The 16,391-nt window shown below is 60.4% G+C and overlaps 2 protein-coding genes across 2 annotated transcripts in view; one reads left to right on the top strand and one right to left on the bottom strand.

Annotated features, from left to right (window-relative positions):
• Positions 1 to 7: 7 nt before the first annotated feature.
• Positions 8 to 14,947, top strand: NOC2L (nucleolar complex associated 2 homolog (S. cerevisiae)). Its single transcript, XM_012001962.1, has 20 exons — positions 8 to 14; positions 147 to 299; positions 1,867 to 2,041; positions 2,115 to 2,243; positions 2,854 to 2,974; positions 3,123 to 3,213; positions 4,513 to 4,572; positions 4,952 to 5,030; positions 5,143 to 5,253; positions 5,709 to 5,822; positions 6,394 to 6,582; positions 6,855 to 6,994; positions 7,775 to 7,886; positions 10,549 to 10,662; positions 10,917 to 11,018; positions 12,587 to 12,730; positions 12,843 to 12,956; positions 13,498 to 13,636; positions 14,012 to 14,134; positions 14,376 to 14,947. The coding sequence occupies exons 4-20, from the start codon at positions 2,214 to 2,216 to the stop codon at positions 14,480 to 14,482; spliced, it is 1,890 nt and encodes a 629-aa protein (XP_011857352.1). The 5' UTR covers positions 8 to 14; positions 147 to 299; positions 1,867 to 2,041; positions 2,115 to 2,213; the 3' UTR covers positions 14,483 to 14,947.
• SAMD11 (sterile alpha motif domain containing 11) overlaps positions 14,601 to 16,391 on the bottom strand; it is a 13,698-nt gene continuing 11,907 nt past the window's right edge. Inside the window, exons 9-12 of the mRNA XM_012001994.1 lie at positions 16,090 to 16,385; positions 15,760 to 15,884; positions 15,355 to 15,465; positions 14,601 to 15,255 (exon numbers count right to left, since the gene is read on the bottom strand). Coding sequence (XP_011857384.1) covers positions 15,010 to 15,255; positions 15,355 to 15,465; positions 15,760 to 15,884; positions 16,090 to 16,385 — 778 coding nt within the window. The 3' untranslated portion in view covers positions 14,601 to 15,009. The remainder of the gene's footprint in view (positions 15,256 to 15,354; positions 15,466 to 15,759; positions 15,885 to 16,089; positions 16,386 to 16,391) is intronic.

Raw genomic sequence — 16,391 nt, 5'->3', positions numbered from 1 at the left:
CGGAGCCGCAAGAGGTAAGCAGCGGGTCCGAGGGCCGCCTCTGCCTCTCGGTGGGTGTTTGTATCCAAGGGGCTTTTCTTGCTCCTCTCAGCGGGGCTGGGGCGAGCTGCGCCTGCGGGCAGCTGTGACTCCTGCGTGACCCGCAGGCGCCTGGCGGAGCTGACGGTGGACGAGTTCCTAGCTTCGGGCTTTGACTCCGAGTCCGAATCCGAGTCCGAAAACTCCCCAGAAGCGGACACGCGGGAGACACGCGAGGCTGCCCGGAGTCCGGATGAGCCGGGCGGGAGTCCCTCGGCCAGGTGAGTGGGGACAGGCGTGAGCAGAACCTCCTGGCTCGCCCTGGCCCACCCCGCCGCAAGTTTGCTGACCTCGCCTGGGGTCTCAGGGTCAAGGCCTAAGGACCTCCGACCTCTACCCCCAGTCCCTTCAGCTTAACTTACTGTTTCATCCGTTGTTTACTGAGCTCCTGCCCGGTGCCAAACCCGGTCCTATGTATGTCTTGCGAACGTATGTTGGCGAGTTCTGCAAACGTCTCTTCGCGATCTGGGAGAGCTCTCGCGGTCTTGGGTAAAATCACCGCTTGCAGTTCAGTGGAACAGATAAGTGCTGGGGAGGGAATTGCCGGGGGAGCCGAGTTGCTCTGTTAGAAGGAGCGGAGGCTGGGCGCTGTGGCTCACACCTGTAATGCCAGCACTTTGGGAGGCCCAGGCGGGCAGATCACCTGAGGTCAGGAATTCGAGACCAGCCTGACCAACATGGAGAAATCTCGTCTCTACTAAAAATACAAACATTAGCCGGGCGTGGTGGGTGCCTGTAATCCCAATTACTCGGCAGGCTGAGGCAGGAGAGTCGCTTGAATTCAGGAGGTGGAGGTTGCAGTAAGCCGAGATGGCACCATTGCATTCCAGCCTGGGCAACAGAGTGAGACTCCGTCTCAAAAAGAAAAAAGAAAGAAACCCAAAAATACAAAAATTAGCTGGGCATGGTGACACGCACCTGTAGTCTTAGCTACTTGGGAGGCTGAGGCAGGAGAATCGCTTGAACCTGGGAGGCGGAGGTTGCGGTGAGTGGAGATTGCACCACTGCACTCCAGCCTGGGCGACAGTGAGATTCCATCTCAGAAAAAGAAAAGAAAAGAAAAGTGGAGGTGACTGAGAAGATGATGTCTGAATAAAGACCTCAAGCGAGGAGGCCACGCAGGCAGTAGGGGGAGCATGTCTTGGATTTCAGGTAGCAGAAACAGTAAAGGCCGTGCGGTGAGAGCATTTGGGGAGGGTGCAGAGGTAAACGTGGTGGCTGTGGCAGGAGTGAGCGGGTGAGTAGGAGCAGATGAGCCCGGAAGGGTGATGAAGAGCCAGGGGCCGTAGACTGTCCTAAGGTTACCTTGTAAAACAGGAAGTTACTTCTGGGTTTGAGCGGTGGAGTGCCTTGTAGGTGGCAAGGGTGGAAACGGAGAGACTTTTATGTTAACTGAGAGTTGAACTCTGGTGGTTTGAGAGGAGGCGTGAACAGTTTTGAAGGTGTTGCTAATGAGATCTGATGACAAGTTGCGTGTTGGGTATTAGAGACAGAGGTTTGCTTTTAGTCTGGGTCCCTGGAAGGGTGAAGCTACCAACAGCCAGAATAGAGCATGGCACAGGTGCAACAAGTGCAGGGAAGACCGTGGCTGGGGGTCCTGTGTATTGGATTTGAGCGTACGTTGTAGAGGCTGTTGGAGAGATGGGACTGCCAAAAACATACCTCCTGGCAATCCTCCTGCCTTGCTTGTTGGTGACTCTCGTGAACGGAGCAGACTAACCCTGTAGGCCACTCCCCACCCCCTCTACTTCCACTTTCTACTGGGGTTGCTGACTTGTGCCTTCTCAGCCGGCGTAAAGGCGGTGCCTCTGAGCACAAGGACCAGCTGTCTCGGCTGAAGGACAGAGACCCCGAGTTCTACAAGTTCCTGCAGGAGAATGACCAGAGCCTGCTAAACTTCAGCGACTCAGACAGCTCTGAGGAGGAGGGGGAGCCGTTCCACGCCCTGCCGGATGTGCTGGAGGTGAGGGCATGGGCCGAACCAGGAGGGCACTTGTGGCCTCTACACCCTCCTTCAGCTCAGCCTTTCTGTGCAGGAAGCCAGTGAGGAGGAGGATGGAGCAGAGGAGGGGGAAGATGGGGACAGAGTCCCCAGAGGACTGAAGGGGAAGAATTGTGTTCCTGTGACCCTCGCCATGGTTGAGAGATGGAAGCAGGCAGCAAAGGTGAGCAGCAGCGAGGGGTGGGCAGCTGGGTGCCCTAGGCAGGAATCTGGCCTTGCCTCACTTGGGGTGCCTGAGGCTGTGCTGGTGGGAGGAGCTCTTCTCCACGCAGGGGACACTGGAGTCCTCTTCAGCGCAGGTCACTACGCCTTGATCCTCCTGCTTGCTTGATTGCCCCAGGACTGTGTGTTCACCTTTGGGTAGATTCCAGGGGCTCTGTCGGCGCCTGGCTCCCCAGAATCTGCCCCACTGTGGGTGGGATGGACTGTCTGTGCCTTTGTTGGCTGGGGGAGCTGGGGTGCTTCTGAGCCTCTCTCAGTGGTTTTTCTAGGGACAAGGATAGGGAGAGCTCCAGATACCACCTGGAGGTGGCCATAGTCCAGGATCTGGAACCCCCAGCCCGTTCCCTGGGGCCCCTGAGCCAGACTCCCTCCCCTTCCCAGAGAATTCTAGACTTGGTTTCCATTTTTGTTATCCGTATGGGGCTCTGTGGGCCCCCCCCACCTCTGCCCTGTGTCTGAGGGTGAGGGCGCCTTTCTCTGGGGCCACCGTTTCCACTCTGCCCAGTGCAGTCTTGGCTCCCCTGACGCCCCTGGTACTCTTGCTCCTTCAGCAACGCCTCACTCCAAAGCTGTTCCATGAAGTGGTACAGGCGTTCCGAGCAGCTGTGGCCACCACCCAAGGGGACCGGGAAAGTGATGAGGCCAACAAATTCCAGGTCACGGACAGTGCTGGTGAGCTGGGGGGACCCTGGCATCCAGGCTGGTGAGCTTGAGGGGACCCTGGCATCCAGGCTGTCTGGTGAGCTGGGGGGAACCCTGGCATCCAGGCTGTCTGTTGTGTTCTGTATCCCATGAGTACATCCAGGCCTTTTCATTGCAGTGTTCAATGCTCTGGTCACTTTCTGCATCAGAGACCTTATTGGCTGTCTCCAGAAGCTGCTGTTTGGAAAGGCGGCAAAGGACAGCAGCAGGTAAGAGGAGAGGGAGTGAAAGGGGGATTGGGACTACACACAGGAGAAGCCAGAGGCCTTGTGGCCAGGACAGAGATGTGGTGACAGAGCCAGGCTCTTCTCGGGGACCCTAAGAAGGCAACGAGGCATGAGGGACCCTTGGGAGAGGCTGGGCACTTGGGGCCGGTTGGAGTGGCCCCACCTTCTTTCCTTCCTGAAAAGGAAAGTTCTCTGCTCAGAGTCTCAGGAGGTATGGATGTGCGGCTGCCTTTGCGCTTAGAATTTCCCAGGTTAGGAGGTTAGGGTGCTTGCTCTCTTCCCCTTCGTACGGCCTTGGAAGTTCTGTCCATGCTCCTTGACCTCTGCACTGTGACTGGCCTGTTTCCTGCAGCTGCGTGTGTCTGTAGACAGGGGCCTGAGGGCCTCAACTTCCCCCTTAGAGGAAGGTTGGGCAGAGAAGGCCGTGGAAGGTTTTCAGAGAGAGATGTACAGCCAAGCATTTGGTAGAGCATGGGTCACATTGGGGTTCCAGGGGCCGTGCAGCCATGTAACCTTGAGGCAGTGGAGGGCTAGAGTTGAAATTGCCCCAAGACACCTTCCAGAGGAAGAAAGGAGACCCAAGGGAGAGGTCTCGCCATCAGCACCTCGGGGGCAGGAGACAGCGGCTCAGGAGACGGGCACTGTTGCTGGTGGTGGTGGTCGGGGCTGGGCGGATGGAGCAGAGCTGTGTCCACATGGAGGCAGTGCTGTCCGAAGGGGACGGGGAAGCTGGCAGATGGCGTGGAGGACAGGCAGTGACTGGGGGACAGCAAGCAGCCTGAGCCACTAGGTCAGGAACCCCTGTCAAGGCAGCAGCTGTGCCAGAGGGTGTCAGGCCGTGGGGGAGCAGCAGCAGGTGCCCAACAGCCAGTGTCAACACAGGTGTGAGGAGGGTTGAGGACAGGGGGGCCTTTCTGGGGCCCTGCCTTTGTCCTTCCCGTGCTTCAGCAGATTTTAGTGAGCGCCTACTGCATGGGTTCTGGTAAATGGTTTTTTTTTTTTTCGCTTATGAGACAGAGTCTTGCTATGTTGCCCAGGCTGGAATGCAGTGGTCTGACCACAGCTCACTGCGACACCTACCTCCTGGATTCTCCCACCTTAGCCTGCAGGCGTGGATGATATTTTGTATATTTTTGTAGAGAGAGGGTCTCACTATGTTGTTCAGGCTGGTCTCAAACTTCCGGGCTTGGAGTTTGATACCCCTGCCTTGGTTTCCTAAAGTGCAGTGACTACTGGCATGAGCCTCCACACCTGTCCTCTGATTTTCTTTTCTTTGTGCAGCAAACGTGGGCGAAAGGAAACCAGCCTGCGGCAGTTGGTGGTGCCTGGCAGACCCCAGAGGCACCGAGTACCAGCTGCTGGGCTTAGGGGCCTCATGTGGTCTCGTGGGGATATGATCAAGGGGACTTAGAAAAGGTTTATGTCTGAGAGATGGAGCTGGAGGCTGGGACTTCTGGGGACTCTCAGGGAGGCGGCCAACCCTGGGCCAGGACAGACAGGAGTTCAGGGCCACTGAAGGAGGGGCTAGTGCCCCTGAGAGGGTCCTGCTAAGCCCCTGTGTCCGTCCGGCTGTAAGGTCCCTGAGCTTTCTCGAGAGGAGAGATGGGAGTCTCTGCAGGGTTGTGGAGGCTGCGCTGGCCAGGACCCGCGCCAAGACGCTGAGCAGCCTTGCGTCCAAGCCATGGGGCTTCCCAGACAGGGATGGGTGGTTTCTCTGCAGGATGCTGCAGCCGTCCAGCAGCCCGCTGTGGGGGAAGCTCTGTGTGGACATCAAGGCGTACCTGGGCTCGGTCATACAGGTGCTGTTCTGGTGGGGAGGGCACAGGGGCCTGGCTGTATCTGGTGATCCAGCCCTTTTTTGTATCCCAGAATGTGTGGGTTTGGGGCTTCACTGTCTCCTCCTGCCCCTAGCTGGTGTCCTGTCTGGCGGAGACGACGGTGTTGGCGGCCGTACTGCAGCACATCAGCGTGCTGGTGCCCTGCTTCCTGACCTTCCCCAAGCAGTGCCGCATGCTGCTCAAGGTGGGCGGCCCAGTCCCCTCCCTGTCTGTCATGGGGTCGGGGCCCACGCGGCTGCCCCCACCACATCCCACTCCTGACCAGGGCACAGGTGGTGCCCACGCTCCACTGGCTCCACTTGGCTAGCAAGGCCGCAGAAGCACCTGGCCCCCACCCCCACCTGCCTGGGCAGCATGGCTCAGTCTGTGAGCAAAGCCACGTGAGCTATTCTTTTCCCGGTGTGATTTCACATACGGTGGCGTGTCTGACATACGCTTTTGTGGTCCTCTTCTCACGAGGAGCAAGCGCGCCTGTTCTGTTTACTTCTGTAGCTGAGCTCCTAACTCACAGCTCCCTCGTGCTTTGGGAAGAGCTGGTGGCCACGGGAGCTTTTGCCTGGCTGGGGAGGGCTGTGCTGGCCCTGGGGCATCCCAGCTGAGGAGGCTGGGGGGCCAGCAGTGATGTCTGACCTTCTGCAGAGAATGGTGGTCGTATGGAGCACTGGGGAGGAGTCCCTGCGGGTGCTGGCGTTCCTGGTCCTCAGCAGAATCTGCCGGCACAAGAAGGCCACTTTCCTCGGCCCCGTCCTCAAGGTAGTGGGAGGCCCTGCATCTGTGTCCCTCAGCGTCTGCTTTGGAAATCTCAGCCTGAGGCGGGGGAGGCTGCCTTGGTGGTGCCCCTCACTGGGCCCTGCACTGCGGCTCTGAGCAGACCTGGGCCCTTGGACCACGAATGTCTTACAGAGCATCTGGGGGTGGTGGGCAGGGAAGAGAGCCCTCAGCCTTCTCAGGGCACCAGGGCCCCTGGACCCTACTTCACACAACTTCCCCAGGTGAGGGCCTCCCTGGCTGGAGGAGGACACTGGGTGTTGGCATCTGAGGCCATGGTCAGGGTACAGTCCTGCCCGTCCCCCAGCCGTGGGTGGCCTGCATGTGGGGACCTTCAGCCCCCAGACAGGCCCAGTGTGCAGCAGGAGCTTGTGCCCCACCTCCTCCCAGGCCTGAGGCTGGTGGGCACATGGGGGTGGGGGCTGTGCGAGGGGCTACGGCTCTTCCTTGAGGCCCAGCTCTGAGGGAAAGGCCCAGGGGTTCACAGGGGGCCTGGAGTGGGCGATGGAGGTACATGGCCCTGATCCCAGGTGGCTCTGACCGGGTCCCTCCGCAGCAAATGTACATCACGTATGTGAGGAACTGCAAGTTCACCTCGCCTGGTGCCCTCCCCTTCATCAGTTTCATGCAGCGGACCCTGACAGAGCTGCTGGCCCTGGAGCCGGGTGTGGCCTACCAGCACGCCTTCCTCTACGTCCGCCAGCTCGCCATACACCTGCGCAACGCCATGACCACCCGTAAGAAGGTGTGTGGTGGGCCCTTCCAGGCTCATGCTGGGCATGGGGTGGGGCAGCCCAGGTGCTTGACCCAAGGCAGGGCCTGGGGCCTCCCCGAAGCCCGTCTGTTGGAGACAGCCGAGCACCTCGGTGCAGTCGGTCCTCGCAGGTCGAGGAAGGGTGGATGGGTTGAGACCCCGCGTGCGAGGTGAGGAAATGATTCCTGTGCCAGCCCAGGAGGAATGTGCGTCAGCCCGGCCGGTCAGCCTGGCCAGTGGCTGACGTGGTTCTCTCTGATCAGGAAACATACCAGTCTGTATACAACTGGCAGTACGTGCACTGCCTCTACCTGTGGTGCCGGGTCCTGAGCACTCTGGGCCCCAGCGAAGCTCTCCAGCCCTTGGTCTACCCCCTTGCGCAGGTCATCATTGGCTGTATCAAGTGAGTTGTGGGGTGGGCAGGGCTATCCAGGAGGCTCAGGAGAAGCAAATTTGCTGGGACTGTGTGGGCAGTAGCTCTGGCGTTCAGGGCCCTGGGGCCTGAGTCTGTGTCCTGGCCGTCCCTGAGGAAGGGCTGGGGTCCCTGTACCCGCTACAGGGAGATGCACTGGACTCTGGAGAGCTGGGCTGGTGGGCCCCTGTGACATGAGCTGCTCCAGCAGCGGTTTAGCTGCCTCGGGTGCCACCGAGCGTGTTCTGGGGGCTTGTGTGCAGTTTACAGTGAGCTTGGTTCATTACGTGGGGTTTACGGGTGGAGCACGTCTGATGCAGTGAGCTGCATTTTGGGCGTGAGCACTCGGGAGGGTCCGGGCAGGGTAGGGGCTGCAGCAGGAAAAGGTGGGAGCGGCGCTTTGGCCGGATGCTTTTGTGGCCTCTTTGGCCAGGAGGGGGCGTCTGTCTGGCTGAGCCTTAGAAACTCAAAGCTGGGAAGGGAGGTGGGAGGTCGAAGGGAAGAAGCAGGAAAGCAGGAGTGGAGAGGAGAGGAGGCAGGAACAGATGAGACCCCTGGCACCGTGTTAACATGAAGTTAAGCTGAAAGCTGGGTAAGGTGCCTGCAGCCCCACAGCTGAGCAAGGGGTGCAGGTCCCCTGGGGTTCAGACTTGCCTTGCCCTGCTTGAGGGATCTGATGCCAGTGAGCGGGGAGGGGGTCCAAGACGGCAGGGGGAGGGGCAGGGGTTGCCAGAGCTGGGGCCTCTGCTCACTGGGCCTTCCCACCCCCAGGCTCATCCCCACTGCTCGCTTCTACCCACTGCGAATGCACTGCATCCGTGCCCTGACGCTGCTCTCAGGGAGCTCGGGGGCCTTCATCCCAGTGCTGCCTTTCATCCTGGAGGTGAGTGGGGCTATGGTGGGTGTGCGGCCCCTCTGCCTGCTCCTGTGGGGAGCATCTGCCGCTCAGGGCGTCTGTGCTGAGTTGTCCCGCGACCTCCCGGAGCCCTGGCCGCCTCCTTGTCACTGGGTCCTGAGGACGGTGCTCCTCGGCGAGCTGGGGGCAGTGTTGGTCCTTGTCACCGGTGTCCTGAGGACGGTGCTCTCCGCAAGCCGGGGGCAGTGCTGGGGGACGTGGGGCCTCTGGAGATGAAAACAGCTGCTGCTAGGGCTGCGCTTGAGGATGCCAGGCCCTGACCCTATAGGTGCTTGCCCAAGACGAGTTGGCAGGAGAGCGGGGCCAAAACCCCAGTCTGATTGCTGAACTGTACCCTCTGCAAGGCTGTGCCCCGACAGTTGTGTGCATGTGTATGTATTTGTATGGGGGGGTGTGTACATCTGTGGGTGAGTGCGTTTGTGTCTGTGCCTGCATGCATGTGTGTGAGTGCACCATCTGTGTGCACATGCGTGTGCAAATCTGTGTGTGCGCATATCGGTCCATGTGTGCATGTTTCCATATGTGCATGTGTGTGTGCACGTGTATCCATGAATGCCTGTGTGCTTGCAGGTATGTGCGTATGTATACCTGTGTGCATGCGGGTCTGCGTGTATCTGTGCACGTACCTTTGTACACGTGCATCTGTGTGCATGCATGCTGCGTGTGTATGCCTTTGTGTCCCTGTATGCATGCACATGCATCTGCGTGTGTGGACCTGTGTGTGCACCTTTGTGCATGCATGCGTATGTGTGTGCACCATCCGTGGGTGCATGCATGTGCGTCTATGTGTGTGTACCTGTGTGTGTACCTGTGCATGCATTTGCATATGTATACTGTGCGTGTGTGCACCTATGCGTATCTGTGTGTACCTGTGTGTGTGCCTGTTCATGTGTGCGCCTGTGTGTATCTGTGTGTGTATCTGTGTATGTGCACCTGTATGCTTGCACATGCGTCTGCATGTGTGTACCTGTGCATGTGTGCACTTGTGCATACCTATGCGTGTACCTGTGTGTGTGTGCACCTGGGTGCATGCCTGTGCATCTGCGTGTGTGTACCTGTGCATGTGTGCACCTGTGTGCATGCACATGCATCTGTATATACTTGTGGGCATGCATCTTTGCATGTACACGTGCCACTCAGGTAGGGAAAAGTTGGAGTCTGAAGTTTTGACATTCAGTGGGTGGGTTAGGCCCCAGCCCACCATAAATTTAGGACTTCACGATGTCCACTTTGTTTATCTAATTAGTTCTCAGCCTCATGAAGGCCCAGAGTCATGTCACAGCTGTTTTGGGGGCTAGGTCTCCAGGTTGCCAGGTCCAGAAGGTATGGAAGCCCCAGGCACGTCCTGATTCCCCTTCCACCGAGGCAGGGATGCTGAACATCTTTAGGAAGCCACGTTCACTTCTACGGCAGCCAGCAGTGGTCTCTGCCCAGCCGTTGGCCTGGCCCCTGTGTGTGCAGGCCTCCAGCTCTGCTGCCCAGCTCCAGGCATGTTTTGTGTCCGTCCGCTCTGCTCAGTCTCCCCGGCGGCGGCTTTCTTGCTCTCTTGCAGTGTCTGTTTCTTCACCTCTGCACTGCTCTGGTTCACTGCAGCCGCACCCCGCAGGCCCCTCTCATGCAGGGATGCAGGCTTCTCCTCTCCGGAAAAAGCAAACCCTAAAGGCTAAAGCAAAGCCCTCAGTTGTAGGCTGTGCCCGCCCTTCCCCGGTGCCTGGGCAGGAAGCCAGTGGCCCGCCCATACTTCGGCCCAGGCTAGAGAAGGGCAGTGCCCTCCCAGGGGCTCATCAGTACCAGGGCATTTTTCCATCTGGACCTGAGCTCAGCTGTCTGGCAGCCACCCCTGCTGAGTGGGGTCTCTTGCTGGGGCCTCCACCCTTGGGCCCCCCATAACCTTCTGTTCTCTGGGTGCCTCAGCATGTACCCTGAACCTCCATGGTTCACAGCCTGAGGGCCCCTGTGTGAGGGGTCTCCTGGTGGTTGGGGAGGGGTCACAAGACTAAGAGGCCGGGCTAGACTCCTTCTCCTGGCATGTTCTATGGAGGTGTACAGCCTGTGGCTTCTGTGGAGGATGTGGGAGGGGGGCCCCCCAGGCCTCTCTCCATCCCTTCCTATGTTTGGCACTCCTTGCTGTTGCTGCTGCATCCTCTGGTTGCTCAGGACAGAGCCCTGTGTGGTGCTGCCGTGCTGAGGGCCAGGACGGGCCTCAGTGCCACGTTGTCGGGAATGGGGGCTGTCCTGTACTCTGTGTGGCAGGGACCTCTAGGTCTCCAGACGCGGGTCCTTAGTGCTTCCCAGGATTCTGGGAAAGGACCCGTGTTCCTGATCCGGCGCTGCTGACCAGAACCCCACTCAGGGACACAGCAGGCCGTGGAGGCCACGGGGCTGGGACCATGCCTAGCTGCCCATCTCTGGTCTCAGCTTGGGTCTCCTCGTGCTGAAGCCTGAGGACCAGGGTGACTAGGTCCAGCCAGGTGCGGGACTGAGGGGACAAGGGGGACCAAGGTGCAGCCAGGCACAGGGCCAAAGGGACCGGGGGACCAGGCGTGGGGCCCAGGGGATCGGGGGACCAGGGTGCAGCCAGGGTGACCAGGCACAGGGCCAAGATAGCCTGACACGGCCCTCGGGCCAGATGTTCCAGCAGGTCGACTTCAACAAGAAGCCGGGGCGCATGAGCTCCAAGCCCATCAACTTCTCTGTGATCCTGAAGCTGTCCAATGTCAACCTTCAGGAGAAGGCCTACCGGGTGAGGCTGGCCTCCTGGGGAGGGGCCTGGGCAGTTCCCAGGGTGGGGTTGGGGGTGCTGAGGTGAATGGGAGGGGGCTGGCATCCTCCGAGTTCAAGTATGGACCTTCATGGTCTATCAGGGCTGGGGGCCCAGGGCCCTGTCTTGCAGTCCCTGCTCTGGAGATGAGGCTGACCTGATAGCCTGAGTGGAGGGGACTGAGTGCCAGCCCCTGCTTCTCCCTAACGCACTCAGTCCTCTCCCCTGCTCCTCAGGACGGCCTGGTGGAGCAGCTGTACGACCTCACCCTGGAGTACCTGCACAGTCAGGCACACTGCATCGGCTTCCCGGAGCTGGCGCTGCCCGTGGTCCTGCAGGTGTGTGTTCTGCCCACACCTGCTTGTGGCCGACTCATCCTGTCTTACAATGGGCCCGGCTGCCCCGGGCCGGTAGAGGTGTCTTTGTCCCGGGTACCTGGGGCCGGGGCAGAGCCGACTGGTGTAGAGGCTCCGTGCTGGCAGCCCCCACCCCGGGCCGTGGAGGGGCTGATGGGGAGCCTGTGGGTGTCCTTGGGTGCCATGGGACTCTTGACAAGGGGTTCTAAGCCATTTAGGTTTGCGGGCAGGCTTCGGCAGCGGGCTGAGGACCCTGGGAGTACAACAGCCTCCTCCCAGGGGGGAGCCACAAGGCTGATTCGGGGTTGGGACTGAGTGTGCCGACCCTGGCTCAGGCTGGTGCCCTGACCGCACACTTCCCCGGGCCATCCCGGGTGTGGGGAGTGGGTGGAGTGGCTTCTCAGTGGCTGCGAGGCCCGGCCTGCCTCGCCAAATGCCCCAAGTCAGCCTCACCGTAGGCCGGAGGAGGGCGGAGGAGGGGCTTGTCCTTGTCCTCAGAAGGTCCTTCGGGGTCCACGGGAGGCCTGTTTGCTCTCAGCCCTGATGTTTCCAGCCTCGGAGGCCTGTGCCCAAAGGGAGGGGTGGAGGCCCTGATGTCTGGCCCTGGTGGCTAGAATCAGATGTGCCAATTACAGGTTTGTGGGGAGGAGGGGTCTGCCCACCTGAACCACAACTGGTCAGAGGCTCATCAGGATACAGGGGGGTGTGTGTGTGTGTGTGTGTGTGTGTGTACTCAGTCACACACGGCCACACACGTGTCACGTGTCACAGGCACAGAGCCGGGACCCCCTTTCCGGGGGCACTCAGAGCAGGGGCCTCAGTCTGTGTTCCTCCCGTGTCCTCTTGTGTGGCGATGCCCGGCATTGGGGCATCTCTGCTTCTGGACTCCAGGGCGCAGGGTTGGGTCTGGAATAGGGGTCAGAAAATGTTTCCGGTAAGGGGCCAAATGGTGAACATTGCTTCCCACAGATGTTCAGCTGCGCAGGCAACTGCAGGAGCCATGCAGTGGACACACCAGTGAAACTATTTTTTTATTATTGTTTTTTGAGATGGAGTCTCGCTGTGTTGCCCAGGCTGGAGTGTAATGGTGCGATCTCGGCTCACTGCAACCTCCACCTCCTGGGCTCAAGCAATTCACCAGCCTCAGCCTCTGGAGTAGCTGGGTTTACCGGCACCCACCACCACACCCGGCTGTTTTTGGTATTTTAGTAGAGACGGGGTTTTGCCATGTTGGTCAGGCTGGTTTTGAACTCCTGACCTCAGGTGATCCACCCGCCTCAGCCTCCCAAAGTGCTGGGATTACAGGAGTGAGCCACCGCGCCCAGCATAAAACTTTATTTCCCGAGGTGGCGGCGGGCAGCGTTGGCCCAGAGGGTGGGGTGACTCTGCGTCTGCCACCCCAGCCGCAACACCTATGCACTTGAGCCCTGAGATTGAGTTCCCTCCTGGGGTATCCCCGTGGCCACCACGCGTGGTTCTGCACGAGACCTGGGCCAGCTGTGCACATGGAGCAGCCCTGGGCTTCAGTGGCTGACCCCTCCCTTCCACAGCTGAAGTCCTTCCTCCGGGAGTGCAAGGTGGCCAACTACTGCCGGCAGGTGCAGCAGCTGCTTGGGAAGGTTCAGGAGAACTCGGAGCACATCTGCAGCCGCCGCCAGAGGGTTTCCTTTGGCGTGTCTGACCAGCAGGCAGTGGTTAGTGGAACCTGGGGGGTAGTGCCACCTGAGGGCACCTGCCAGGGGTGTAGCTGGGATGTGGGGGTTTGCCCAGGGTAAGGCATGACCCTGAACTCCCCCAACCCCCCAGGAAGCCTGGGAGAAGCTGACCCGGGAAGAGGGGACCCCCCTGACCTGGTACTACAGCCACTGGCGCAAGCTGCGTGACCGGGAGATCCAGCTGGAGATCAGTGGAAAAGAGCGGGTGCGGCTTGGGAGGGGCCTGGGGTGTGGTGTGACTTGCTGGGTTTTCAGATCTAGCTCATGGACTGTGACTTGAGACTTTGCGGCCAGGGTGAGGGTTTGGAAACAGTGCTAGGCGGCTGGGGCCATGGTGCTGGGCTGCGCTGCCAGGGCAGTGCCCAGATGATTCAACTTGGAGAGGGGGTAGGTGTTGCAGAACTGACCAGAGCCAGGTGTTTCCAGAGAGGGGAAGCCCGGGGCTGCACTGGGTTGGGGAGGCCACACCCCCTCAGGCCTGATGGGCTGGGGGCTCTGGGCAGGTGGAGTGGCCGGACTGACGTTGCCACCCCGGCCGGCAGGTGGGGAGAAGCAGGAAGGGCTCTGCCTTTGACCTTGGACATGGGGTGGGTAACCTGGAGGATGGCTTTGTGCTGATTGGGGAACAGAGAGGGGACTAGAAATTGGCCACACGGTGTTGGTGGTGGGTCTGGCGATGCCTGGCCCAGCTGTGGCCGTCAGCCCTGCCCTCTCCCACCTGAGCCCCTGGCTCTTTGGCCTTCCAGATGGAAGACCTGAATTTCCCTGAGATCAAACGAAGGAAGGTGGCTGACAGGAAGGATGAGGACAGGCAGGAATTTAAAGACCTCTTTGACCTGAACAGCTCTGAAGAGGACGACGACACTGAGGGCTTCTCGGAGAGAGGTGGGGCCTGTGTGGTGCTTCCAGGGGAAGGATTGGCCTGGAGGGCTCTGCTGGACTTCCCAGAGCCACGAGGGCCGTCTGTACCCACCCTGCGGGGCTCACCAGTCTCTGGCCCGGCTGGGGCCAACCTCCGTGTTCCCAGGCTTCTGGTGCTAGTGACCCTCGAAGTAAAGGCCTACTGGGATTGGTAACCCTGTCCCCAGGCCTGTGACCTCCCAGTTCCTCCCCAGGGCTCCTCTCCACCTGCTTGGAGTCAGCGGAGGGAAGGGCGGGCATCCAGGCAGGGTTGTGAGCCTGGCCACCCTCCTGCCCTCGCTGTGACTTTGCTGGACCCTGTGGGTGGGAGTCACATGGGCTCTGCTCCTTGTTCCTCAGGGATACTGGGGCCCCTGAGCACTCGGCATGGGGTGGAAAAGGACGAGACGCTGGGGCCCCTGAGCACTCGGCATGGAGTGGAAGAGGATGAGGACGACGACTCGGAGGGTGAATGGTCTTGGGGTGAGGGGGTGTGGCCCTGTGATCCCATCTGGCGGGAGGGCGGGGAGGTGGGCGGGGGGCTCGGGGCCAGGCTTTCCCCTCCTTGGGGAGGCCAAATGCTCTATTCTCTCTGGCTCTGGCAGCCAGCAACAGCGGCAGGGCTAAATTAATTAGTGCCGTGATTAATTAGTGATGAGTAACCTCCAAGGCTGGCTTCTTCCTGATAAAGCGGAATTTATGTGGCCTCCATCTCTCCCCACAGATGGAGACCCAGACGCAGAGGCAGGGCTGGCCCCTGGGGAGCTGCAGCAGCTGGCCCAGGGGCCGGAGGATGAGCTGGAGGCTCTGCAGCTCTCCGAAGAGGACTAAGGCAGCCCATCTGGGGGCCTGCAGGGGCTGCCGTGCTGGTGGCCAGTGTTCCCACCTCTCTGGCAGTCAGGCCCAGAGGCTGGCGTGTGTGCAGCTGGGGGAGGCAGTAGACAGGGGACAGGCTTTATTTATTTTTCAGCATGGAAGACCAAACGGACTGAGAGCTGTGCTGGGCTGGCGTGGCTGCTGAAGCCCCACAGCTCTGGGCTGAAGCCAGCTCCGCGCGGGACACGATGACCCTGATGTCAGGAGACTAGACCAGTCCTAGTTCCAGGGGGAGGCCTGCAGACCCCTGGCCCCTTCCACCACCTCTGCCCTCCATCTGCAGACCTCGGCCGCACCAGGCTCTACATTCACTCCCCCAAGTCTTTGGAAATTTCCTCCTTTCCTTTGAAGTCACATTTTCCTTCAAAATTTTTTGTTTTGCATCCAAAACCAAAAGAAATAAAGCTGTGGGAGGCAGGGCCATTGTACTGAGTGGTGGCTCCTGCACATTTGTGTGGCCCCACCCCGTACCCCCGGCCACCTCAACACAGAGGCTGGGAAGGGTCAGGGGCCCCTGGAAGTAGAGCCAAAGTCCCATTCTCCTGCTTGGGTGAAGCTCGACCAGCAAGGGTGTGGCCCCCTCCATAGGGGGACGTGGCCGTCTTGGGGGACAAGGGCTGCTCTCCTGTGCCGAGTTCTCGCTCCGGGGCCCGCAGGGTTGGTGGCTGCAGTGGCAGAGCCACAGGGAAGCTGGCCATGTAGAAGACTCGGCCCAGGCGCCTGGCCACCTGCAGAGAGAGGGCCTGGTGGGGGCTGGCGCACACCCACCCAGAGCTTTCTGCCCAGCTGTGGTCTGGAGATCCTGACCTCACTCCCCCGCAGCTCACCTGGGCCCGGATCTTAAGGGCGGGCCCCAGCTTCAGCCCCATGGTGCTCAGCAGGTGCTCCTCCGTCAGCAGTGGCAGGGTCTCCCCGTCGATCCCCTGCTCCCTGAAGACCTGGAAGAGAGGGCGGGTCAGGACCCGGGTGCCTGCTTCATCCTCCAGCCCAGGAAAGCCAAGCAGAACTGCTTGTGCAGCTCACAGAAATTGTTTTAAATGCTCTGTTGGGTTTGAGTCGGTGTCAGGCAAAAGACACCTGGCAAAAAAAGGTGGGGTTCATAGCCCTGTCCCTGCCACGCGCTGCTTTTAGGGAGGGAGAGGACGTCGGGGAATAGCCCTACCCCACCATGCTTTCCAGGGAAGAAGTGAGTGTCAGTTCCAGTCCTGCCCCGGGGAATGGCCCCCCCTTACCCGAGTGTACTCTCCGCAGCCAGACAGGCCCCCCACGAAGTTGCAGACATCATCCACGGTCCATTTGCTGACGTCCTCGGGGGCTGGGGCCTCCTCCCCATCCACGGAGAGTCCCCCTACGGCGCCTAAGTTGTGGGGCACGTTACTAGAGTTCTGGCTGGCTTTCCAATACCCGCCCGTCTCCTGACCGTGTGCCCCAATTGCTCAGATGTAGGATGGGAACCTAAGTGGGATTTTCCTCCCCACGGCCCCCCCTCCCCCAAGACCCTTCCACGGGCGGCCTGCCAGTCCTGTGGCCTCTGGAAGGATCTAGAGTGTGGGGGTGCCCACCTGTGTGAAAGTAGGGGCTGACGGCATAGGGGAAGCCCAGGGGCAGCGGAGGGGGCAGTGTGGACCCTGAGAAAAGCCCCTTCCCCTCGGCGCCGGCCCCTCCAGCTGAAGCTTGGCCCGGAGTGGGCCCCCGGCACCCAGCAGCTGCCGCCTCGGGGTCCTCTCCGTCCGAGTCTTTGGGCGGCTCGTCCTCCGAGCCATCTTGTGCCCAGAGCCTAGCCCCCGTCATCTCTTTGGACTCGCTGGGCCGGGCCGAGGCAGAGCCGGGACCCCCTTTCCGGGGGGCTCGCCGGGCAGAGTCC

This window comes from Mandrillus leucophaeus, unplaced genomic scaffold (genome assembly GCF_000951045.1).
Source record: "Mandrillus leucophaeus isolate KB7577 unplaced genomic scaffold, Mleu.le_1.0 Scaffold672, whole genome shotgun sequence".
In the NCBI taxonomy this organism is placed as follows: domain Eukaryota; kingdom Metazoa; phylum Chordata; class Mammalia; order Primates; family Cercopithecidae; genus Mandrillus; species Mandrillus leucophaeus.
The sequence above is the reverse complement of the archived record's forward strand: the minus strand, read 5'-3'. Positions and strand labels throughout refer to the sequence as shown.